At 38.4% G+C, this 26388-nt stretch overlaps 1 protein-coding gene across 2 annotated transcripts in view; it reads left to right on the forward strand.

Moving 5' to 3' along the window:
- Nucleotides 1-26388, forward strand: part of STK26 (serine/threonine kinase 26) — a 55017-nt gene that overhangs the window by 17383 nt on the left and 11246 nt on the right. Inside the window, exons 3-4 of one of the 2 annotated variants that reach the window (XM_070066771.1) lie at nt 15891-16121; nt 25259-25315. In XM_070066771.1, the coding sequence (XP_069922872.1) occupies nt 15891-16121; nt 25259-25315 (288 nt within the window). Of the gene's footprint in view, nt 1-15890; nt 16122-23932; nt 23952-25258; nt 25316-26388 lie in introns of those variants that run through there. The other variant, XM_070066772.1, reaches the window with a different exon arrangement.

Genomic DNA, 26388 nt, shown 5'->3' on the forward strand with positions numbered 1-26388 from the left:
GGGAATGATTTAAACAGTACTTTGGAGAATTTCAAGGCTGAGTAGCATCTCAGATTTACTTTAAAATCAGTTTGCCTGATGACTTTTTAGCACCACTTGATTTATGTTTTGGCTGCAAGAACAGTTCTAAGTAGTAGTAGGCCGGTTAGTTTTTTCTAAAAATACTTACATATCCAAAATACAGCATTGTTTCCGTTAGTGTCCAGTAGTTTAAAAGATAGAAATGTCTCCGTATTAAACAACAAGAAGAAAACAAAACAAGAACTACTGTTTGCCCAGGGATTGCAGCCCCCTTTCCAAGTTTCAGGAAAGAGACACTTCCCTACCATTCTCTACACATGTGGCTGGATTTTAGATACATTTGTTTAACTAGACACATTTTAATTCGGTTACTCTGGTTTATACATTTTGATGACAGTGTGTCATGCAGTTATAGTGTAGTGGAGATCCTGGGTGGGAGATAAAGCACAGTTTTAGATGCTTTAAAAAAGCTCTTTAATTGAAAAGATGATCTGTTCATTTTAAGGGAATATTCTTATTTAATGTTGTCAGGTGGTTCCAGAGCTGAAGAATTTAATTTTCCTTCCTGGTAGGACACTAAATCATTTCCTCTTAAGTACTAGAATGAAGACTATGGTGTATTCTATTCCACTACCCTGTGGAATAATGCCTACATGCATCTCCTTAAACATAAGGTGAGAGAATTGCATAGGTAACCCTTAGGCCCTAAAACTGGGAATTTGGGGATTCGGCTCTGGAGTTGGGATGAAGTTCTTGTTTGTAAAAGATAATACACTCACAGGTGTTTATGCATCAAAGGGTTCAAATGCCCATTCCAAGCAAAATTTGAATTAGAAGTAATTGATTTTCTACTGAGGCAATTAATATGTAATTACTTTTTAAATATGTGTAATTAATTTTTACTAAAGAGGTAGTAAGGCTATCGTGTTTCCTTAAGCTTTGGAGACAAAGAAAGTTCCTGAAATTTTGCATTTTGAAGTTCTTTGTGGTAAATATTGCCCGATGCCTATATTTTAAAAAATAACAATCATCTACCTTCTTCCAGTACTGTTCTTGGCACTGTGTTAATCCAATGTAGCCTTTCTGAAACAGGGCTCCTCATCTGAACCATGAAACAGAGAACACTGTTTTTGTTACTGTTTTCTCAGATTCCCCCAAAAGGACATGTAACTAAGACCAACTGTAGATGCACTGGAGAGCAGTTCATTTATTACATGCGGTGGATTCCTTGTAGCTTGTTTGTGTGTGGCCGGCAAGCTTTTTTTTTTTTTTTAAAGGTTTTAAAAGAGTTATTTAAAAAGAAGAATATGGGACACGGACTCAGGCTGCAGAGTGTACGCGACCTACACAGCCTAAAATATTTCCTATTTGGCCCTTTACAGAAAACGTTTGCTGACCCCTGCCTTAGGGTCTGGAATCCCATTGAGAATTAATTGCTGAGCTAAAGAAAGGAAGCATTTTATAGTATCTTCACTGAGCTTGGAGATGTAGTATGGTAATAATAAAGATTTCCCCTTTACCAAGGTAACTGACTTGTATATCATCCCACTATTGTAGTGCTTAATTCAAATAACCTCAGATTATAGTAAATCTGTAGTCATCTTTTACTGGTGTTATAATGGTAAACTTTTAGCCATTGAATTGTATGAAAAGTTGTATATCTGACAATAATGAATAATAAAGGACATGGTGTGGTTGTGTGCGGGTCCATTTTAATGTTCTTCTCCATTTCTGGAGAAAGAAAAAAAAGGGGGTTACTCTGTAAAGGAATATAAGGGAGGGCAGGGAAGAGCAGTAATTGCTTTTATCAGGATTTTAAATTAGATGGCCAAATGTGTTAGAGAAGGCTAGTGAATAGCGAGTGTTAAGTGTTGTCTTCATCCAACAATTAAAGTCTCAGGTACCTTGTCAGCAGAACAATACCTAATCAAAAATGCATTAAAATTAATAGATCATAACCTATGGAAATAATCAGGCTCTGCCAAATGACACTTAACACTTGATGATTCAGTGGGGGAGGTGCCATCGGTCATCAAACATGGATTGGTAAATTGCAAACTTATCGAGGGCAAAAAAGACCAGGCATTATTTGCAATTTGCTGCTGATTTCCTTTTATGTCCATATTTGGTTCATCAGGAAGTTCTCTTGGCAGTTTTTTTTTTTTTTCTGGAAAATGTCAGGCTTTCTCTCTCCTTTTAGCAAGCCATTCTGGCCTTTGTCACTAAGTAGACCCGAGGCTGTGTGCAGATGTGATGGAATTACCTGAAACACAGCGTTTATTTTTTTTCCCCACTCCTCTGCTGAAAGCTTTCAGTGGCTCCGTCCTAGCCCAGCCAGAAATTTTGAGGAAAGAGGAGTGAAGCCGGACTGCTGAGATGCTAAGAAAAGGTGTCGCCGGATCACAGAACTGGCTTTCAGACTGGTTGTGAAGAAGGAAATAAAGGAAGGGAATGAAATTAGCCAAGGCAAGGGTGGAAAGTATCGCCATGTTCCTAAGTCTATACATATGAAATACATGAAACTTGTATAACGTAAATAAAATTTAACAAAAGAAATTTAAAAAAAGAACACAGAGTTTTAAGGTTGTGTTTTTCAAAACCTTTTTTGAGTCCATTTGGGATGGGTAGTGAGAATTTGGTGAATGGTACTTTCTCTCTGGTTAGGACTGTAAAATGATAGGGTACAAGTTAACTCAAGTTGTAGATCACAAATCTTTTGGGCACACATTGTTCCAAGCATTTCAATTATTTTGAAGTGCTCATCAAGCTTATTTTGGCGATGGCAATTCAAGAACTAATTAGGGAACTTTATCATTTGTCTTTCCTGTGGTTACTTGCTTGTCATTGTCTTTCCCACCCCACACCCAGCTAGAAATCACTCATTACAAAAGCAAAAAACCCAAGTATTTTATAAACATCATATCCAGTTCTAAACTCCTATTGCCCCCTAAAGTTCTTAAAGAGACTGTGGCATCTTTTTGAAGGGAAAATTTAGATTTTGCACATGTATGCGAATTTGGCACTGGATGTTGAGTATTTTAATTGGAGATTTGCAGTTTTGTAAAACTGATTGCTAAGTAGAGAAGGGCTATACATTTTAACTAATCAAATGCTTTGTATTTGATATATATGCTATATATTTGGTATTTGGCATATATATTTGCATGGAGAGCTTGGAAACAGCTCTGTGCTTATACTAGCTAAAAATTGAAAGCATCAACTCATACTAATATTAGTAGACATCTCATGACTTCGGTAGCATTTCCTACTTATTTGAACATGTAATTCATGTTTTGGTAATATGCATAGACTTCAGCAGTGTCACAGATCAACGGATGTAAAAACTGGTGAATCCGCTGCTGTAGAGATATGGATTATGATGTTCACAAATGCTCTTGACAGTGAGCACAACAGGGTGTCGAGTGGAATGGCCATATAATTCATGGACAAATGAAATTTAAAAGTATTTTGGTGCAAAAACAGGTTTGGAATTCATGTGTACTTTTCCCCTAATATATGCATTTTCCTTCAACTTTTTGAAGACCTCTCATAGGATTGAGAAATTTTAGTTCAGGAAACATTGGGGAACTTTAAAAGGAGATTATCCTTTTCTACAAAAATTAGAAGAAGCTGGAATTCTTTGGGAAAATGGAAATATGACAGCGCTGAGGGCTTTGTTTTCAAACAAATGGTACTCCTTGTGCAAAGTGGAAAGAATAATGATGATAAAATCATCATCATTAAGGATGCTGAAATCTAGCCTGCCTCCCGTCTTGTTAACGAGCTACTTTCTTAAGCATGTTGAGTATATCATAGTGCTCAGTGAAGATTTTATGCTTATTTGTAATATTTTTTAGCTTAGGCTTTCGGGTACAACTATTTCAAACATACTGACATATACCATTTTTAGTTGGTTTCTGAGTGTATTTGTGTTTGTTAATGAACTATTCCAAATCTTTTGAAGAAGTACAAAGGATATAAAAATAATAATAAGCATTCTTCTACCTGTGCACACACAAACATACACTCTGATGATATGTTGTACTTTGGGGAAATGAAAAGCAAATTGCTGAAAATATTAGAGACCATTTTTTTAGAATATACTAAAATCTCTCTGCTCCAGTGGTTGCCAAGAGTAAAATCATTTGCTATTGATGCCTTCATGCCATCAGTATTTTTTTCTTGTGATCATAAATGGTAAAGCCAGCAGGCCCCTAGAGATAATTTTCTTAAGTCCTAAGATTCCATTGGGTAACTCTTCACAAACACTATTTGATTAAATGCGTTCAGAGTATAGATTTGATTAAGGAGGAAAATGTTGGAGGGAAATCATTCTGCAGCCACTTTCTCATTAGGAATGAAAAGGTAGGTCTATGTAAAATTCCACTTTTTCAATCAGTGTTAATTTTCTAAAGAACTCATGGTGTTAATAATTTAGTGCTGTGCTTACAAGCCTCAAGCCCATTGATTTTAATTGGAGTTCCACATCTAGAAGGAAGATAGGCTGTGAACAAATCAATTTGGTTTTAATCCAATCCATTTTAATAAGTGTGCTGAAGATTCACCATAACATGATAGTTCGATATTTTCTATAAGAGTCTGCTGCCTTAGATTTTATCCAGAGGTGTTTATTTCTAAAAGTACTAAAATTATATGCTTTAATTTTACCTCTAATGTGAATAGCATAAAATGAGGCTCTCCGTGTCCATCACTTGAAATTGTCCATCACTTTAAAGTGCCCTGTGTGGATTTGATTAAATAATGGCCTGAATAAATTAGGATACCTGTTTTATCATTTATATACAACCATTAAGAGAATCTTAGTCTTCCTTTCATTGTACAGCCTCCTCCCCCTTTCCATATGAATATTTTATAGATAGGGCTTGTTATCAATCCCAGGCCATATCTATGTAACATCCTGGCTAGTCAGTAATAATCCCTTTAATATTAACATGAATGCTTGTGGCTAATCCTGACCCCTGGTTGAATTGTATATTTTTATATGTTTTTAGCCCAACTAAATTAAAAGAAATGTACAGCAGAGTGGTTCTGTGAGGCCTCTAATCTTTACAATGAAGTATGACATCGTTATATATATTCCAGGACATATAGTAGTCATGTGACTCTGGTTAAAAGTGATTGCTGGTGTGTTTCTAAATGAGATTTGCATATATCAGTGATATGCATCCTTATGTATGTGGCTACTACCAATTGTACTATAGCTCCATGTTATTTCAAGAACTACTATTTTGCAACATAAAGAGCTCTCCAGCTGAAAGAAAAATGTCTCAAAGGTGTTACTTGGAAAGTTTTTGTTAATTTAATCATATGAGAGTAGGGATTGACTTTGCATTTCACATATTTTAACAACATTCCCTTTTTTGAATGTAATCTCACTTATACCAAAAGTCAGAAACAAAATTCCAAATGTATCCAAGGGCCATTATGAGGGTACCTGGCTCTGAGTATGATAGAGCTCTATTCTTAATGACCTTAATGAAAATAGAATGGTCATAGCAATGAAAAAGTTTGTGAACATAATAAAATATGTACTCTTATAAAGGCACAAGGAAAGAGGTGGCTGCAGGAGGGCAGAGAATAAAGCATTCAATTCTTCCAGGGAGCTGGGAAGGTTTGTTTGTTGCTGTTGTCATTAATCAAAGATACTTCAATCAGAGATGGACAAATGGGCAGGGTATTGTAGACTAAAAAAATGGTACACATCAAAGGCTCAAAAATAAGAAAGTAATTCCCTAATGGAGAATTGCATTTAAGGTTATTTGTCTAAACTACTACCTACTGAGTCACTGGGCTTGAGTTATGGTTAAGATATGCCTGGAATTTTCCCTTTGGTCACTTAGTTTTGTTGGATGCTCAAATTCAATATGTGGTTGCTTACAGTTATATTACTTTCTGAATACTACTTTACTTTCAAATGAGTTTACTTCACATTTAAAGGAGAGGAAGACTAATAGGAGTTTAGGTCCCGAATAAAGTGAACTGATGACCCTCCATGACTTCTTTGGGGACAGTCACAAACATAATGGGGCATGGCTAGTGTGACAGGTGAGAGATCAATGTGGACAGTGACTCATTTTGCTGCTCTTCAGCCATCTTCATCACAATATCAGAGACTTGAGATATGAATGCAGTCTACTAATGATTCTTAAGTTCTTACTGGGACATTAAATCGTGAAGGTATTTACTGTCACTACAGATTTGGCCATGTGGCCAAAGCCAGTTCATCCCTTAGCTTGTGTGTCAAAACTAGGGTGGTGACTGCTAGTGATAAAGGGAAGGGAATAGAGGGCTTTGGCTTCCAATACTTCACAGATTTACACAGCTTCATAATAGCAAGGGATTCAGAGAGCATGGAACCTACTTCTCTCCTTCATTACACAGATGGTGAGGCTTGCATTTAATCACTGATTTCTTGTAATTTTGGGGATAAGCACAATTAAGCCAATTTTGCCTGACCTCTTTGCTCTTTTTACGTCTGTAATACGTATGAGAAACTAGACCTCCTTTTTCCTTTCTAATGGCTATAAGGTCAGAGAGAAATAAGCTAAATGATGCAATGGAATTTGCATCCAGCATTTATTGTGATGGTAGCCTTGGCTTTTGGTTTATTGAGAGAAGACTCTGATTGTTTGCAGGATGTTTCCTTTGCCCTTACCCATGGATGTAATTAAAGGCTTAAAAGGAACTTCAGATCCCAGAAAACTAGTCAAAAAGACAAAATCAGTTCTTCCCTCTAAGATGTCTTGGATCCAAAGATAATTTAGCTGGCTAGTCAAAATGATCAGACATTTCTACTCTCAATTAAAATAACAGGGATATGAAGACCTCTATATCTGGGAAATGGAGCTAATGACTCCATTATAGGTGCTACCTTTAAGTGACTTCGGTGCTCGCATGGGGAGTTCTAAGATGTAGAAGATATGGTTCAATTTATTTTCTTGCTAGATTTCATTTTTCTTTTGAAAACGGTGGTATGTGGTAAAGTGACAACGGAATCCAAGAAATGTTTCATTCTTTTTTACCCAATTATAAAGTGAGTGTCTTACAGACATATGTAAAGAACTACACTCTTCACATCCCAGAATGTGGCCAGCTTGCCTTGTTGTTCTTTCCCTCAGCTCTGAGCCCAGGTAAAGAGAAGAAGTAAGGTTAGAAGGCAGAGCAAACTCTTCTATCTACGGTTGAGTAGGAGGAATTAAAATGAAGGAAAATACGGTTGAGTAGGAGGAATTAAAATGAAGGAAAATTATCAATTATTCTTTTGTTCTGAAAGGTAAAGTAGACTCAAAATTATTAAGCAGGAGAAATTCCTCCAGCTGCTTTGTTATTCGTGCAACTATGTCAAAACCTTTTCTAATAATTTTAACCAAGTTATCCTTTATGAAAATATTTGCATTCCAAGTGTTTTTACTAATGAGATGCACTAAAAATAGGAATAATAAAATAAAGGAGAGATGGAAAAGTACTTATAAATTTAATTTTATTTCTGCCTTATGAATACATTTTTCTTGTTGCTATGAACAATATGAGTGAATGTTTAAACAGTTGCCTTAAGAGTATAAAATTACATACCATGTGAGACTTTTGACTTCATGCTTTGCCATTAAGACCAAGGTTGCAGTGCTGCTGCCTCCTCCATCTCAGAACTACCTTTCAAGACAGGGCATCAGCTGTGAGTTGAGAAAGTGCTATCTGGTTACCACAGGAAGCCCATGATTGTTGTAACTGTGTTTCTGACTATATTTCATTGATTTTCTTGCATACATGTAAAATTGGCAATTTGGTACTTTGTGTGGCAAAGGAGAGTTATCATAACCTTTCAGAGAGATGTAAAAATGGGAACATTCCAAAAGATAGGTAAACCAAGAACATTTTCTTTACCCACTTAGTTAAATATTTTGAGCTCTTATAAACATGGAAATCCAAACTGAAGCAACTGACCACCTGAAGAAATTTGATCTCAAGCCAAATTCTTCATGTTTAATTTGAAACATACACAGACCTACTTAATTTTTTTATCTTAGTTCTTATTCTGTCATATGCGAAAATATAGCAAATATAAGTATTTTACTTTAGAAATGTAGATCACAGAGGTTTCTTAAGAATTTCAAAAACCTTTATCAGATTCTTGTAACATGAATGGTAGGTTTGCAAAGTAGAGAAATGCTCTGCTACTATCACATCCTTCCCAAATTTAGAAAAATTTATGGGGAGCTTGTTTCACCCTTCTCATTATTAAAGTAATCTGAGCTTTCACATGATCATTTTAATAATTATAAGCCTACATAAAACCTAGTACAAAATCAACAATTGATGCTAAATGTTATTTTTATTCCTGTGCAGTTTCATCAGTTTGTGGTCATTTTTGTGAACAGAACTGGAAACCATAGTATTAAACGGTTACTGAAGTCTACAATAAATCACAGACAAAGCTGGAATTGGAGCTGTTGGCTCACTGACATCAGATCCTATGGGAATTTTGTTATTGAATATCCTTACAACTTTGCCTCCCACACTCTATAGGCTAGCCCATTCCAGTCTAGTTATTGACATGGGAAAAAATGGCACGGGTGTAGTAAACTTGCCAGAAAGTCAGGATTACTTATAGATCACTTTTTCTTAACATTATAATTTGAAATATTTAGCAACACACACACGTGCACACACACACACACGGGGCAGACAGTCTTATAGTTGCTCAAAAATTGTGAGATCATATCATTTGGACCAGTACCTACTTGACAACCCCTTCCTCCCTTCCTCCCAACCACCCAAGCCCCTGGTAACCAGAATTTTGCTCTCTAGTGCTATGGAGGATCAACATTTTTAGGTTCCACATATGAGCAAGATCATACAGTATTTGTCTTTCTGTGTCTGGCTTATTGCACTTAACAGCATGTCCTTCAGGTTCAGCTGTATTATCACAAATGATTGGTCAAAGGATACAAATCTCAATTAGATGGGAAAAATAAGTTTAAGTTCAAGAGATCTGTGTTACAATATGGTGACTATAGTTAATATATTGTATTTGTTAAAAATGCAAAGAGTGGCCGGCGCCGCGGCTCACTAGGCTAATCCTCCGCCTAGCGGCGCCGGCACACCGGGTTCTAGTCCCGGTCGGGGCGCCGGATTCTGTCCCGGTTGCCCCTCTTCCAGGCCAGCCCTCTGCTGTGGCCAGGGAGTGCAGTGGAGGATGGCCCAGGTGCTTGGGCCCTGCACCCCATGGGAGACCAGGAAAAGCACCTGGCTCCTGGCTCCTGCCATCGGATCAGCGCGGTGCGCCGGCCGCAGCGCGCCGGCCGCGGCGGCCATTGGAGGGTGAACCAACGGCAAAGGAAGACCTTTCTCTCTGTCTCTCTCTCTCACTGTCCACTCTGCCTGTCAAAAACAAAAAAAAAAAATGCAAAGAGTAAGATGTCTTACCACAAAGCTTTGATAACTTTTGAGGTATCATGTATGTTAATTAGCTAGGTTTAATCATTCCACAATGTATATGTACTTTAAAACATCATGTTGAACATGATAAATACATACACAGGTATTTCAAAAAGTGTGTGGAAGATAGAATTAAAAGATTATTTTCTATGCAAACAGTTTTTGAAGTTCATGCAGTTTTTTCCAATGCTGTGCATTTTCCATGAACTTTTTGAAGATCCCTTGAATGCGTGGATTACAACAATTTTTTAACCAAAATAAATTTTTTAAAAGATTTATTTGTTTGAAAGAGTTATAGAGAGTGAAAGAGAGACAGAGACAGAGAGAGAGAGAGAGAGAGAGAGATCTTTCATCTGCTGGTTCACTCCCAAAATGGCCTCAACAGCTGGGGCAGAGCCAGGCTAAAACCAGGAGCCAGGAACTCCATCCAGGTCTCCTACCTAGGTATCAGGGGCTCATGAACTTTGGACCATCCTATGCTGTTTTTCCAGGTGCATGAGCAGGGAGCTGGGTGGAAAGTGGAACAGTCAGGACTTGAACCAGTGGCCACATCACAGGCTGTGACTTAACCTGCTGTACCACCACATGGCCTCCTAAACTTATCTTTCAGTTTTGTTTTTCCATGAACTTTTTAGAGTTCTCTCATACAATTTTGTCTGTAAATTAAAAATAAAATAAGTAAATATATCATTTGGAGAACAGGAAAGTCCTGTGCTTTGCAAATTCTTTTAAGTTTAAAGTTTTCAAATTCTTTATAAATATTGGGATAGTATAAAATAGACACTGAACAATGGTGTGATCTGTTTATGATAGAAAATCATTTTTATTTTATAGCAAAAGGAAGTATGACTTAAGTTACAAATGAATTCAAGCCCTGATGAATGAACCTTAGACTTAAGAGTCAGGATACTTGAGTTCAACACTGAACTTTGCCACTAGTCAGCTACTTTATATCCTTGAACAATGTATAACCTCTTTAAACTACAGTTTTGTTGATAGAAAAAATTGATTTTGTTTAAGGTGTTTGTTCCATTTCAACTCAAAAGATTGTACACACACACACACACTTTTTTTTTCATTCCAAGCACTTGATCACTTCATCACCCCTCTACCTCTCCCATTGTTTTGACATAATTGATCTCAAATTTCATGGCATCCATTTTATGGTATTGGCCAAGGACACAGCAAGCATACATTAAATGCTTGCTCTTTATGATAGTATAAGGAGTTGGGTTGTATGGCCTATGCATTTCTTTCTAGCCCTAAAAGTCTGTCACTGAGTTAGAAGTCAGTTGTGTGCTGATCATGATTTAGCACGTAGAAAAGGTGGTCTTTTTCTCTATACCTACGTCTACATCTACTGTAGTCTTGAACTCAGCAGTGCTGACATCGATGGCTGTTGATTTTGGCCCCTCTTCTGGCCATACCTTAATTAGGAAACACTCAACAAACACCAATAGCATGGATGTCGTTAATGTAGGGTGACAAATTCAAAACAGTGAGTTCAATGTTGCTTGGCTTAGTTCTTGGTTTTTGAAAGTTCCTCCAGTGTTCCCGAGCTCAGTCCTTCCTGGTCAAATCCTCTGAGCAATCTGTTGATCATTCTCAGTACTATGCTGGCGGTCTTCCTCAGCTACCTCACATTCAAGGTCTTTCACGTTGCTCATCTTCGGTTCTTTCTCACCTTTGGCTTTCTAGGTCTGTGTTCTGCTAGAACTCTATAGCTAACTCTAGTTGTGTCTATGATTCCTTTGGTGCTCCTGGCCACCCATTCCTCATGCTCTCCTTGCAATTTGGACCCATTTTATATTGCTGCCTAGATCTAAACTTTTACTCCACCAAAACTCTGAAATCAATCACATCTTAGCTTATTATCCACTCTGTAGATTATACATAGATTGTGTTGGGTAAAAATAATATTGAAGTATACATACACAAAGAGTTTGGGATATACTGTGCTTAATTTATATGTCTAGCCTCGAGAACAAGTGCTAATTTTAGAGACATGTACTTTTAAGTGTTGCAGATTTGATTCGTTTTAGCATATTAAGTTTATCTACAAAGATACTTCAGGAAGTTCATGGAAATGTAATTAACAGATAAGTTTTTTGGTGTACAATAAATTTGAAATCCATGCATAGAATTTTTCATGATACACCTTTTCCTCAAAACTTTTACAGTACTCTGATATGTAAATACCAGAATCCTCTTGGTTTTATTTTCATTCCCAAGTTGTTCACTGTTAGTGTACAGAATTACATTAGACCCATATGCTTGCCTGGGAAAAATAGGGATAATGAGTTTCCCGGAAACAAGTATACAAAGTTCACATCTGTCTGCTCAGCAGTTCCCACAGGTTGATCTCAAGACTACTGCCACATGCCTACATAGGAATCATTGCGGTGCTTTTTAAAAAGTCTTGGTTGCAAGGATCCAATCTCAGATATTCTGAACCAGTGGTTTTGGATGAAGTCTATTTGCCTACTTTTTTTTAAGTTAAACTCATAATGTTAATGTATCACCAAGATTAGAAAGCTCTTAGAGAACTGTTACAGCTTCATCCAGTTCTCTTTCTGTGGTTTAATATCCAAGAAGTCCTCTTCCATCTACCCCCCGGAAGACAAACAGTTGATCACCTTATATTTTTTCCCTTTTGGACTTCCTGAGACTATTTCCATCCTGAGTAATTGTTGTTGTTGTTGTTTAATGATAATGATAACCTTCTGTTTAAGACTTAAATTTGTGACAATGGACATTAATGTGAAGGGTGAAGATTTAAGGCAAAGAACAGGTGTAAAGTAAATCATGCAACAATGTGAATGTCCTGAGGTGCGTCTGTGAGGTTTTCATTTTCACAGACTCATTTTTATGGGACACGTGGAAATGGTCCATTGTTGTAAATCAATATAAAGTTAATTTACCGGTTCCTCTTGTTTGCTGCTATAGAACCTACTGCTCCTTCCTTTATGGCAGGGGTAAGGAACCTTTTTTTCTCCCAAGGGCCATTTGGATATTTATAACATCATTCACGGGCCATATAAAATTATCAACTTAAAAATTAGCCTGCTACAGATTTATTGAATTTCGAGTCCCATCTGTGGTTGCCTTGGCAGAGCCAGACCAAATGATTTCACAGGCCTTATATGGCCCATGGGGAGGATGTTCCGCACCTCTGCTTATGGCAATGCAAACACAGATATGAACTTATTGCTCAATTGTAATTTTTCAGTAGAGGCAGAAAGATTTAGAAATTTTAATATTCTTAAAAGAATATTGGATTTAGATGGAAAGGGATCTGACTTGGCTTTATTTTCTTACAGGCTCCAAAGAACAATGGGAATTCTTGGATAAACCAGCTTTCTTTTTATAAATGATTTTTAAATTGTTTTACTTGGGATATTTACCATTTATTTACTTGACTTTTTCCCCCTTGTGCTAAAAACAGGAAGGAAATATGTCTTATAAAGATTTAGAAAACTTTGGTTTAAGATGGTAAAAGAGGAGTTAGAACCTGGGAATCATATATTAGGGATTCAGGGATTTATAAATGGGACAGGGATCTCTATCCCTTCAATAGTTCAGGAAAATTGGTTATATTAGTGCAAACTTGTTTTCATGATCCTCTCCACTGTGAAAGTTGATGATTTGCTTGAAAAGTGTAGACCCCAAATAAAAGACTGAAGTGCAATCAATTTGTAAATGATGAGTCTTTCTCCTTTTCTTTCTCCAACCTGCCATTCCTCAATTTAAAATCTTAAACTATATTAATGAGTTAGGCTTCACTTCAGAGCTTCTTTAAACTGCAAAATGTGACTTGGATTTTAAGTCTTTGATTTACATATTTGCAGGAGCTAGTTTATTACAGAAAGCAAGGAACAGCTGTATCCTCCCTGGAGTTGATTGTTTCATTCAAATCCTTTCAAAACACTAATTAGTAAGATTAGGATTTAATTTTTGTTTCTTAACAACAGATGATAACTTCTTATACAATTAATATACTTCCTGGAGTGTGTTATCAGAATGCACAGTCTGAATTTTTCAATACATACTGTATTGTAAATTTTAGAATTATTTTGTGACTGTATGAGAAAAAAAGATTTAAAAAAACTTTCCAAGACCACTACATTTAGGAAGTTTAGAGGGAGGTGAATCCTTCACCAAGTTATTTGGTGGGTATTTTTACCACAAGGTAAAGACAACAACCATCACCCAAAGTAGGAAGAAGTACCTGTGGGTTAGCCACTGTGTAGTAGTAAACCCAATGAAGTACAATGTCTTGGAAAAAGAGGACACCAAATAAATTAATTATGATAGTTCTGTAGTGTTTGAGAAGGCATTATAACAAAATGTAGACGAATTTGCAACTTACTGAAGTCTAAACTATTTCTGAAAGTGGGAAAGTCATGTGGGAAAGTCAACATGTGTATATTTGTTCCATGTGGCTGCTGGATGAGGATGGGGATACACAAATAGGTTGCAACATCAAAGAGACTACCACATGGAAAGTACATCTTTTAAAAATGGGGAAAAATCCAATCAAATGGAATAGAGAAACTCATGAGGTAAACAGGTATGTCTTGTGCAAACTGTATTATAGGCAGCTTGAAACAAGAGAATTTGGTCAAATTCTTTATAAGGAGTTTACTGAAGTAGTGGTGTATAAATTTGGCAATCATTGTGCAAAGAACTTGGTAAGAGAAACATAATAAATTTTAATGGCCTCTTTGTCTAATAAAAGAAGACATAAGGGACATGAATCCTCCATAATTGTCATCGGAAATTGATGATGAAGTGAAACTAGGTAAAATTGTAGTACAGGAACAGGTATTCTAGGTCTAATGGACAAATTAATTATAGATACCTCACCAGAACCAGATAGCATCCTCATATATTTTACAGGAATTCAAAGTAACATTTTAGCATAATAAAGTCATTAAATGTAATTTAGTAATGTTAATTTTTGAGAATTTGGAAATCTTGACTTTCTACTTTATCAACCATGTATCTTAAGCAATATAAGTCCAAATAAAGCTATAAAGATTGTGTCATGGGAGTGTAATTTAAATTCAAGATTGTATATGCATATTATAAGATAAATGGTATTTCTGACCCATGCATGGACACTACATTTATAAATGTAAATGTGCCCTATACATTTTTAGGTCTAAAATCCTACACTTGATTACAGATTTTATTGTAGCATATTCTTGTTCCTCACTGTGAATTGTGAAAGTTCAGCATGCTACTATTTCTTTTTCTTTCTTTTTTTTTTTCTTTCTTTTTTTTTTTTTTTGCCAGGCAGAGTTAGACAGTGAGAGAGAGAGAGAGAGAGACAGAGAGAGAGTTACAGACAGTGAGAGAGAGACAGAGAGAAAGGTCTTCCTTCCATTGCTTCAATCCTGAAATGGTCACTTTGGTCGGCGCGCTGCGCCGATCCGAAGCCAGGAACCAGGTGCTTCCTCCTGGTCTCCCATGTGGGTGCAGGGCCCAAGCACTTGGGCCACCCTCCACTGCCCTCTTGGGCCACAGCAGAGAGCTGGACTGGAAGAGCAGCAACTGGGACAGAATCTGGTGCCCCAACCAGGACTAGAACCTGGGGTGCTGGCGCCACAGGTGGAGGATTAGCCTAGTGAGCCGCGGCACTGGCCCATGCTACTATTTCTTAATGATATTAACAAAATTAAGGCACAGAACCTTATTTCAACTACTGATTTACCTACAGATAGGATCCTAACTAAAATAACTAACCAGCTAAATAAATAAATAAATAAATAAAAACAGCTTGTTAACCCTGGCTGGCGGTTTTGAAGTGTGGGTGTAGTAACTGTGATGTTGGAGGCAGAGAAGGAAAGTTAGAGGTAACACATACTGGTAGAATGTTCGAATGTTTAGTGATTCACCTTCGCTTAAGGTTATGTGTTCTCTCACCATTGCTAAATTTGCATGATTGTACAAACTGTGCATAATTAGTTGCTGTATTTAAAAAAAAAACGCCTGATCCTCTGGCAGGCACTGGAGACCACGTTTGCTGTATGGGATGTTTTTGTATAGCAGGATCAGCAAAGCCCACTGCATGTGGGTGACTCAGTAGAATGTGGTCTAGCTGACCCTTGGAGATGACAGTAGTTCTAACAAAGCATATATGTAGAGTCAAAAGACTTTGCATGCTTTGAAAAAAAATCAAGAAATGAGAAATGTTTAAGGAGATGAAAATGCCAGTTACCCCAATTTGATCATCACATTGTATACATGCATTGATTTGTCACATTTTATTCATAAATATATACAATTAAGAAAATAATAAAAATAGGAAAAATCCTATAAAATATTATCTTATGTGATTTATTTTCCTTCCATTAAAAATATTTGATTCAAAACATTTTTGTTCTTTGTCTCTTTCCTTCCCCCCTTAGAATAATATAGCTGATCCAGAAGAACTGTTCACAAAATTAGAACGCATTGGAAAAGGCTCATTTGGGGAAGTTTTCAAAGGAATTGATAACCGTACCCAGCAAGTGGTTGCTATTAAAATCATTGACCTTGAGGAAGCTGAAGATGAAATAGAAGACATTCAGCAAGAAATAACTGTTTTGAGTCAATGTGACAGCTCATATGTAACAAAATACTATGGGTCATATTTAAAGGTAATGTATGTGTTGTATTATTTAAGTCATAAGGTATTTTCATTACTTTTTTCTTTTTTAAAAATTCTATTTTTTGAAAGGCAGTATCTTAAATTAGAACTTGGCAGTCTTTGGCCTCAAGACGGAATCCAGCCCCATTTATAGAACCAAATAATCCGTTGTTAGATTTAGCAGATGTATCCTGCATACATCTAGTACTCAGCTGTACCCTTTTTCCACACCTGAACTGGGGGTTGATGGGGGAGCAGAAATACAGCTGGTCCTTGGGACGTATCTTTTGGCAGGAAAAGGCTATCCCCCAGATATCCACATATTATTCTCAATGGGCTGGTGTTCTTCAACCTCAGATTGGATAGACTATGTAAGTATGTCACTTATTCCATTGAGTTATAATAGTTATTTAAATGTCTCTCTGCAAACAGGTTGTGATCTCCTTGATGTCTTGGCTTAACTAGTCTGGGCTTGTACATCAGTTAGCACAGGGTATGACACATCTTAAGCAACTGATAAATATGATTATTTTTCAGTACACGCTGGGGATAGATTGGCTCCACAAGATGCCTTGCAGATATCAAACTGCATGGCTGCCCAAGTCCCTTATATAAAATAGCATTTCCATATAACCCAGACACAACCTCTCAAATAAGTTTATATGTCTTATAACATCTAATGCAATGTAAATATTCTGGAAATCGTTGTTGTTATTCTGTATCATTTGGGGACTGATAACAGAAAAATATCTGTATAGATGAATAGATGCAATGTTTTTTGAATATGTTTGCCCTGCAGTTGGTTGGATCTGGGGACATGGAAAACATGGATGTTGGAGGGCTGACTATACTTGTTAAAATGGAATTAAGTGGAATAATATCTGTGTGCCCTCCCCCCAAAGTTGGAGTTAGCAGACAGCTAAAAAGTTCTGGCAGATGGCGATACCATTGCAAGAGTTCTAGGGTTCCTGTGTTAGAAGGCAGAATTGGTGTCTATTGGAATATGAAGAATAAATAGCTGGGAAAGTCTTAGCTTAGTACAGGGTGGGGAATGTCAGGCGGGCGGGCCATATAAGGCCAGCAAACTCATTTGGTCCAGCCCTGCCAAGGCAACCGTAGGCGGGACTCAAAATTCAATAAATCTACTGCAGGCTAATTTTTAAGTTGATCATTTTCTGTGGCCGAGGAATGATGTTATAAATATCCAAACGGCCCTTGGCAGGCCAAAAAAAAAGGGGGGGGGGGCTCGAGTTTAAGTTATTTTAGAATTAAAATTGTTTCTGACAATGTTGAAAAATTTTTCAAAGGAAGCCAATGAAAGTATTAGGTCCTTGCCCTTCAGGGCTTTCTATAAGGGGGGGAGGGGAGAGGATTTGTTGTTTCTTGTTGCCTTAAGTTAATGTCTGCGAATTTGCTGGTGCACTCACCTCTTCTGCACATGCCAGGCTGGCTTCAGCGTGGAAAGGCCTTCTCCCGTGGGCGAGTGTGAGGGCACTGGCTGGCTGCTCCACAGTGGTTCTGCACCCTTTAGTCTGCTGTGTCGCTCTGCCTGCTGAGGTCCTTGTTAACAGAGATCTGTCTCAGCAACAGAGGAAAGGGCTTGTGCGAGTCTTTGCTGGCTTGAGCGGCTGGGTTTCCCCAGTCTGTTCTTCCTCCCACAGAAGTCATGACCGAGGGGATCCCTCTGGACACGGGGTCTGGCTTATGAGCAGGCTCATCTGATGAGTGGAAGGCCAGATAGCTGAGGCTTGAAGGCATGGGCCCGTGAGTGTCTGCCGGCATAATGCGGCAGTAGTGAGGTGTAGTTCTTCCCATCCTCTCTCCCTACCCCTGCAGCTGCCACGTTGCTAACGGTAGGCAAGGCGTGGGTGCTTGTGCCACACCAGGGTCAGGAGGGCGGGCTTACAGAGCAAGCGTGGTTGGGAGGAAGGGCGGAGTTGAACTCATGGCGGGAGAGCAGGTGCCCAGACCGCTTGCTTGCGCAGAAACCTCAGATCCGGCAGACTGCGAGCCAGCTCGCTGTTGCATTCACTCCGGCCTCTGCATTGGAGGTGTGGTGGTTGCAGGTTAGCCACAGGAGACAATCCAGAGCGCAGACCGGCTCAGTGGTGGCTGAGCCACCATTTAGAGCGCGGACAAGGACAGAGCGCTTGGCTGTGACGCGGTTGGAAGCCATGGCTGGTATGGCAGTGTCAGGATATCTCCATGGCTTGAGCTACAGGCTGGCGAAGTTCACAAAGCGCAGGTCTGCAGTGTGGATGTCACCTCTCCAGGGGGTCAGAAGCGGTCCCCAACAGCGTCTGGTTAAGAGAGGATTGTATCACTGTGCCTTTCTCTCTGCAGTTCACTGGCAGCAATGGCTGCCGGCTACCTCAGTGTTAAGAGACGCCAGCATTCTCCGCCCAAGTGGGGACCATGGTGGTGCCTCCACAGTGCCCTTGGTTCTTGGCAGTCTCCTGGTGGCTTGGACATGTGCATCTCACCAGTGATCCTTTCTGTGCCGAGAGTGCAGTGTTTTACCCCACGGGGTTGCTGAGGATTCTTCTCCTGGGTTATCTTGGATTATGTTATGTTGGCTTATTTGTTTGTCTTTGTGGGATGATTAAGAGTGATACCTCCTGCTACTCGATCTTGGTGACTTTACTCTGTCACCACTTTGTTGAGCTATCTATTACTTAATACAGATGAGGAAATTCATTATGTATTTCTCTGCCTTTTCACAAAGCCTAATTATGCTAATATTACATGAATTAGATGAATATGGAATGAAAGCTTAGAATGAATCATAAATCAGCCAAATAGCTACAGATAGAAAAATGAGATCTCTCTACTTCTGCCATCTAAGAACTTACCTTCGAGTGCGATTCTAAAATGTTGCAGATATTCTGATTAAAGTATGTAGGCAATACAGATAAGTCACAAATGAGGTGGTCATTTTTGTCCTTCTATGGAATTACTTGAATAAAAGACCTCCCAGAGGAGGTAATAAGACTGGAAAGTTTCTATCCAATGTCAGCATTTCCTTCAGTGTTGTAACTACTGTCTGTTCTGTATTTTACCATGTCCATACTCTTTTGATCTTTTGTAGCATAATTTTTCCATTTGTATTCATCCCGTAGAAGTTAATTTAGCAGGTCAGATTCCTTAGAAATCTGTGTGTGTGTGTGTGTGTGTGTGTTTATACATTCTAGTTGGATTCCTAGTAATTCTAGTAGTACTCTCAAGCAAACCTGAATCGTTGCTATATTTAGTTATCTGTAACAGATCAGTTATTTTTGATAACTGACTTAAAATATTAAGTTAACCCTATTCAAAATGGATTGTGCTATGTTAAATTGGATTTTATTGATTGCTTATAGCCTTTATTCAGTACCCTCAGAGACAATGTGTTGCAGCACTGTATTTTTCATTCCTCAGATTTCAAGTTTTTGGAAAAATTCCCTGCAAAACCTAACAAAATAGTATGCATATACTCATCATCCAATAATGGCTTAATCTTAAATACAATCTAATTTGCTGTCTCAAATCTTGACTTTTTTTTCTAAACTAAGACTGTGTCAAATATGATGGGGGTATGTTTAATGCCGTCAGTGTAATTCAAGGCCATGTCCTGTTAGCACCATCAGAGAGCTGCATTATCAATCCGCTGATGTACTTATTGTGGCCCATCCAGCCATTTCAGAGGACATGGAGGATTTTGTGAGTGAAGTGAATTGAACAAAGCAGGATATGGGTTTTGCTCCAGTTGCCCCCCCCCCCCCCAGGACATCATACATAACCAAGACCTCACTGTAAGCTAGAGGAAAAGGTTATTGCATTTGAGAGAAAATTATATGTTCTCTGAAACTGCATACAGTTGTAGTGATTTCCCTGAGACATGCAAAAATGACTAGGTATTCATTTTGACTGAGGTCACTGTGTAGCTCCAGTTTGAAAAACAAGAGTAAAAACCAGACAAACACATCAGCATGGCCACAGTGTTTTCCTTTAATTTTAGCTCATTGCAGATTTTCTTAACCGAGTTAGTCTTTATGAAGAGTGCTAAAATAAGCAAACCCTTCCCTTCTGATCTCACAATATTTAAAGAATCTTTTATAATCCTGAAATATTTTTCTATTTTGGTATAAATCTTAAAATGAAGCTCACCCAGGCATTGAATAGAATTTGAATCATGCCTTTATTTGCTACTGAAAGAAATTACTTTTAGATTTTTTTTTAGTGAAATACTGAGTTTAATGAAACATAGATTTCTTTTTATGGCAAAGAAATATTGGCCTTCCCTGCACACTACCAGTATTTATTTGAAAACAGCAACAATAATAAAAAATTGGATGAATGAAGTAAAGTATTCCATAATCAAGTTTGTAAGTCTTTTAGCCTCATTTTTCACGGAAACTTTGTGTGTGCTTACATCCAGTGTGTGCTCAATTCTTCTAAAATATTCTATTTTTTAAAAAATAGAATTTTTTTATAAAACTTGAGGGAAATCAAGAATAGAACATTTTCTTCTGTTTAAAATGTTCTTTTCTCAAAATAAGAATAGCTTTAAACCTAGCATAATGTGCTCATAAGCAGCCCCATATTAGTTTTAGTTCAATACATGCTTATTTATTGAGTGCCTACTCTGTATATTTCTCTGATTCTGCATTTTTGCCCTTATCAATCTGCTTCATTCTCACCACTTGTAAATTCCTGCCTCTGGTTCCATCCTCCCTCCTCAGCCCCACCTATGTACTGGCCACTTGCCTCATATTACTCATTAGGCCTGTGGGTACATTAAGTACAATAACTTGACAACAGGAGCGGTAACATTTGAACTGGATCTTGAATGTGATTTTGGTTGGGGTTGGGATGTGAGGGTGGACAGAACATTCTAAACTGGAAAGAAATGACTCAGAGGTAGTGAAGTATCTAGCCACATCTAGGCAAGATGATCTCTGCTGTCCCCTGCAGTTCTATAAAGTCTGTGTGCTGTGTTTTTTCACTTGTGGTAAACTGTACATAACATAGAGTTTCCCATTTTAGCTCTTTTTATGTATCAGTTCTGTAATATTAAGTAAATTCATATGTTTGTGTAACCATCACCACCATCTATCTCCAAAACATCTTCACCAGTTGAAACTTTATACCCACTAAAGCATAACTCCTCATTCCCCCTCCCCACAGTCCTTGGCAACTACTATTCTATTTTCTGTCTCCATGAATTTGACTGCTCCAGGTACCTCATATAAATGGAACCCTATACTATTTGTCCTTTTGTGACTGGCTTATTTTAATTCTACCTGCTAGTATATGTGGCCAGTGTTATGATTGGCTGTTGGATTGAAAGATCAGCTCATTTAATTCAATTTGTATATGTATATATAACAAATTACAGCTCACATAATTCGATATATAAGTAACTTCTATCAAATATATCAGTAAGTTGTAAATTATAGCTTATTTACTCATAGGTGTATTACAAATAATCTAATATCAAATACCTATAATGGTAATTTTAATGTTTTTTTGTATAAACAAATAAACTGTAAGTTCCACAGTAGCATTTCTCTCCTCATTGGCCAAATGCCTGCTTTAGTGGCAAGGAATTGCTGGTCGGAGGCCTCGGTGGGTAATAGTTGATACTTCAGATATCAGTAATTTGTTAACACTAGGCTCCAACTTCTTCCAAGTAACTAGTATAACTCTAGAGCAGTTACTCTTCAGGTGTTCTGAACTTAGGGACAATTTCATAATCCCTGACTGGCCACCCATGTTGATACAGGACGTTACCTTTTTAAAATATTTAAAAAGCAAGCCAAGCACACTTACTTGCATTCTCCACACTAAGTCTCTCAATGTGGAAGTCATCATCCCTCAAAATAATAGGATCATATTATCTAGGTTTTTCAGTTTGGTTTTGTCTGTGGTTGACGTTTCCATTGAGCCAATCATGCATGTTGTGGACGAGGAACATGTTAGAAGAATCTCTTGTGGATTAAGCTTCCATGAGCCTAGAAGGGGCCCACCAGCTGGCCAGTCCCAGCAGTACCCACTTAGGCCTTGCTTCAGGCTATTCCTGCCCAGGAATCTTCTGAATGTCCAGCCCAATGGCCATCTTCCACTGAGGCTTGTCTCTAGATGTAGCAATCAAAAGGAGGCAGCCAGAAAAGCTATTGGGTAGCCCTGGTCCTCTGCCCATTGGAAGAAGTCCTGGTTCCACTGAACAGTTTGCTTACTGATAAGAAGCATTATTTTCAGACCTGAAGTTGCTTAGACATTAACATCAATAACTTGGCAATATGTATGGACTGCTTTATAAAGTCACTTTTAAAGGTTTCTGTGAATACTTTTTAGTGACAGAGAGTTGGTAAGTTTCTGTTTTGCATTAGTACAAACAAAAAGCACACAGTGTTTTTAACTTGGAAAACAGGTGCTTTCATTCACGCAGAACTGCAAAACAGATAAACATGTTTTAGAAGATCATTTTTTTAAAATGTCAGGTGCTTGGGAAACTTTCTGAATTCATAATGTAGAGTACAATGCTTGTTAGAAACAAACATGTCAAAAGAAAATTTTTGAAGTTTATTTTATTTGAGAGGGAGAGTGTGAGATTAAAGAGATCTCCCATCTGCTGGTTTACTCCTCAAATGACTGCAACAGTGGGGCTGGGCCAGGCCCAAGCCAGGAGCATGGAACTCAGTCCAAGTCTCAGAAGCCCAACTGTGTGTACTGTTACCCACTGACCACTCCATTCCCCAAGGTGTGTATTCACTAGCGGCTGGAATCCAAAGCAGAACTGAGACCCAAACCCAGTCCTTTGATACAGGTACGATGTTGGCATCCCAAGCAGTGTCTTAACTGCTAGGCCGAATGTTCACCCTAAGGGAAAAATCTTAAGTTATCATAAATAACACATTTTTCTTCCCTTGATATAAAGATTATTCGGGTTCACAGTTCTCACCTTCTGGTGCTGAATTTCTATACATAAATACAAGGTGCATGCGCCACTCCCAGAACTCCTCTTCCCACCCCACTATTGTGGGAATTTATTTCCTCTCTTCCATATTGTATACACTGCTACTAACAAAGACACTCAACTCCTTCAGTTCAAGCTGCTTTGCTGTGGCCTGCCAGAGTGGATGTCACCATTAGTGGAGGGGCTGAATGGGGTCAGGGAACACTGTTTCTCTCTTTCTCTTATACATCCTACATAGTTGCAGAATTAACAAAGGAGAATCCTTTTGTCTCAATATAACCGAGCCCTCCCTGCAAGGTCCCTAACCTCAGGCCACATCCCACCCCCCACACTACCATGGAAACCCACTTCTGACTCTTCGCCCCTCCTCCACCATCTGTTAAGCACTCATCATTACGTCACTGGAGTTCCTTCTCTGCCTTGATAAAGTTCCAACTCCATGGAGATGCTTGGAAATTTTAAATTGAACTCCTGAGTACTTTCCAGAAGTGGCAGAGTTTGAGAGTTGAGCATCTTCATCCCACAGCTGGGGCTGTAAAGGTGAGAAATGTATTCCTGGCATCCCAAGGTGAACCACAGCACTGAATATAGTTTCCTCCCAGAAAAAAATTGTTAAGGGATAAATAGTAGTTTCTCTGGAACCCTTCATGCTATACTACGAATACATTTCTGTTCAATTGTCTTTTGCAGGGACTACCCCAGGAACCTAGACATTGTTTTTATGGGAAAATGCTTACTTTCAAAATTCCAAACATCTTACTTAGAAATGGACTTTTGGAACCATTTACAACTTGGCTGTTGCCAGTATAGTAAAACCAACCATTCTGCTTCCAGTCAGCTCTGTGGTCCCACAAAAATTCAGAGAATACCACTTATGAAATGGTATGGAGAGATATCCCTAGTATTTCAGGCTGTAGGTGGGGGAAAAGGGGGGGGTAATGATTCATTCCAAAGTTTAACTGAAAGAGCTGAATGGTATGTGTTTATGTATGTGTGCACAATTGTTTTAGAATTCATATGTATGTATGCTCTTCTGTTTCTTCTTGTGCAACTCATAGTGAAGTTCATTCCAATTGCAGTAATCATCTGCTTTTTAAGCCACATAGTCCCTTTTTCTTAACCATTTACATCAGAAGAAAAATAAGCAATATGCTTTCTAGGTTCCAATATATACTAATCATGACTGGTACATTTAAAAAAGGAAAGCCAAAAAGTGAAATAAAGAAAAACATCCAGCCAGTGTCCCCTAAGCTCAAGACTTGCAAGAAATGGGGCAGGCATTGGGGCAGTGGTTAAATCACCATTTGGGCATCCATGTCCCCCAAGTCAGAGAGCCTGAGGTCCAGTCCTGTTTCCTCCACTGCCAATGCAGCTTCCTGATAATGCACCCCCTGGGGGGCAGCAGGTGATGGTGGCTCAAATCCTTGGATCTCTGTCACCCGTGTGGCACATTTGGATTGGTTCTGAGCTCCTGCTTTTCACCTGGCCCATCCCTGGCTGTTGAGGGCATTTGAGGAGTGAACCAGTAGATAGGAGATCTCTCTCTCTCTCTTTCTCTCTCTCTCTCTCTCAATGAATAACGATCTTTTTTTTTTAAATTGCACAAAGCTATTAAAGAGGATTTTGAATGTTCTCACCACAAAGAAAAGATAAACATTTGAGATCATGCATCTGCTAATTACCCTGATTCAAAGATTGCAAATATGTACATTTATCAAAACATCACATAGTACCCCATAAACATGTATAATTTTATGTGTGAATTTAAAAAATAAATTCTATGAAACTCTAAAATGGCAGGAGAAGGATTCAGAATTTCTACATGTGTCCACTTGCCTCCTCAGTTTTAAATGCAACTGTCTTTTCCTTTCAATCTCATCATTCAATATTAATTAATTAAAGGTGTAGTTTACTTTTTCTGGATTTTCTGAAAATCAGTATTTGCAGCTCAACAACAACAAACAGTACTTGTGTTGGTTTAGCCATATCAAAGGGTGAATAGGTTTGGAGAGGCGAACATTGGCTGGTTCATTTTGTAAAGTTCTATGGAAAAATATGTTCTTAAGTTCCAAGCAATAGCTTTTAAACCTGTATCTTAGCATCAATGCATTGGTATGTGAGGTTTAACATTTTTCCTAGTGTGTTTTTTTGGCTCAGGTTTGTAATTGAAATGTTTCATGACTTTACAGGGTTCAAAATTATGGATAATAATGGAATACCTGGGTGGTGGCTCAGCACTGGATCTCGTAAGTATCTTAATTACACACAAACACATGTACCAATGCACACTTTTTAAAAATGAAGATCATCAAATAATGTCTTCTTATTTTTAAAGTGGAGCTGAGTTTTCCTAACCAAAAGTGATCAAATGCATTTTCTTTTTTTTTTAAGATTTATTTATTTTAAAGGCAGAGTTACAGAGAGGCAGAGGCAGACGGGGGTGGGGGTGGGGGGTCTTCCATCCACTGGTTCACTCCCCAAATGACCGCAACGTTGGAGCTGGGCCAATCTGAAGCCAGGAGCCAGGAGCTTCTTCCAGGTCTCCCATGTGAGTGCAGGGGCCCAAGAAATTGGGCCATGATCTACTGCTTTCTCAAACCATAGCAGAGAGCTGATTGCAAGTGGAGCAGCGGGGACTCGAACAAGCGCCTGTGGGCTATGGCTTCACTTGCTATGCCACTGCACCTGCCCGTCAAATGTATTTTCAAGACTTCAACCCTGACTGCAAGTGACTCAAAGTTTCAAATAGTATTAGGAACAGAGATGACTATAGGAGATTTTCTTTCCTTTAGGCAGAATGATGGTTAAACCATTCTAAAGAAATGGTAATTAAACTTGAGGGAGAGCCTCATCTACTTCTAGGCATTCATCTCCATGCAATCAGTTGTGCTGTGCTGTTTGGTAATCCTTCCCTGTGTCTCTGTGTCTCACCTGATTTTTGTATCCTAAAGCTTGAGTTTGTTTTTTCCTCTCTCTGTTCTGTAGTGAGAGAACTCCACTGGCATTTCTTTGCATAATAATTGATCCCGCAAATGGAGTCAGGCTTCATTCTCTTTTTTTTTTTTTTAAAGATTTTTAAATTTATTTATTTGATAAGTAGAGTTACAAACAGAGAGAGAGAGATAGAAAGGTCTTCCTTCCGTTGGTTCACCCCCAAAATGGCCGCTACAGCCGGTGCACTGCACTGATCCGAAGCCAGGAGCCAGGTGCTTCCTCCTGGTCTCCCATGCGGGTGCAGGGCCCAAGCACTTGGGCCATCCTCCACTGCCCTCTTGGGCCACAGCAGAGAGCTGGACTGGAAGAGGAGCAACCAGGACAG

The sequence above is a fragment of the Oryctolagus cuniculus genome, chromosome X, assembly GCF_964237555.1.
Source record: "Oryctolagus cuniculus chromosome X, mOryCun1.1, whole genome shotgun sequence".
Classification (NCBI taxonomy): Eukaryota; Metazoa; Chordata; class Mammalia; order Lagomorpha; family Leporidae; genus Oryctolagus; species Oryctolagus cuniculus.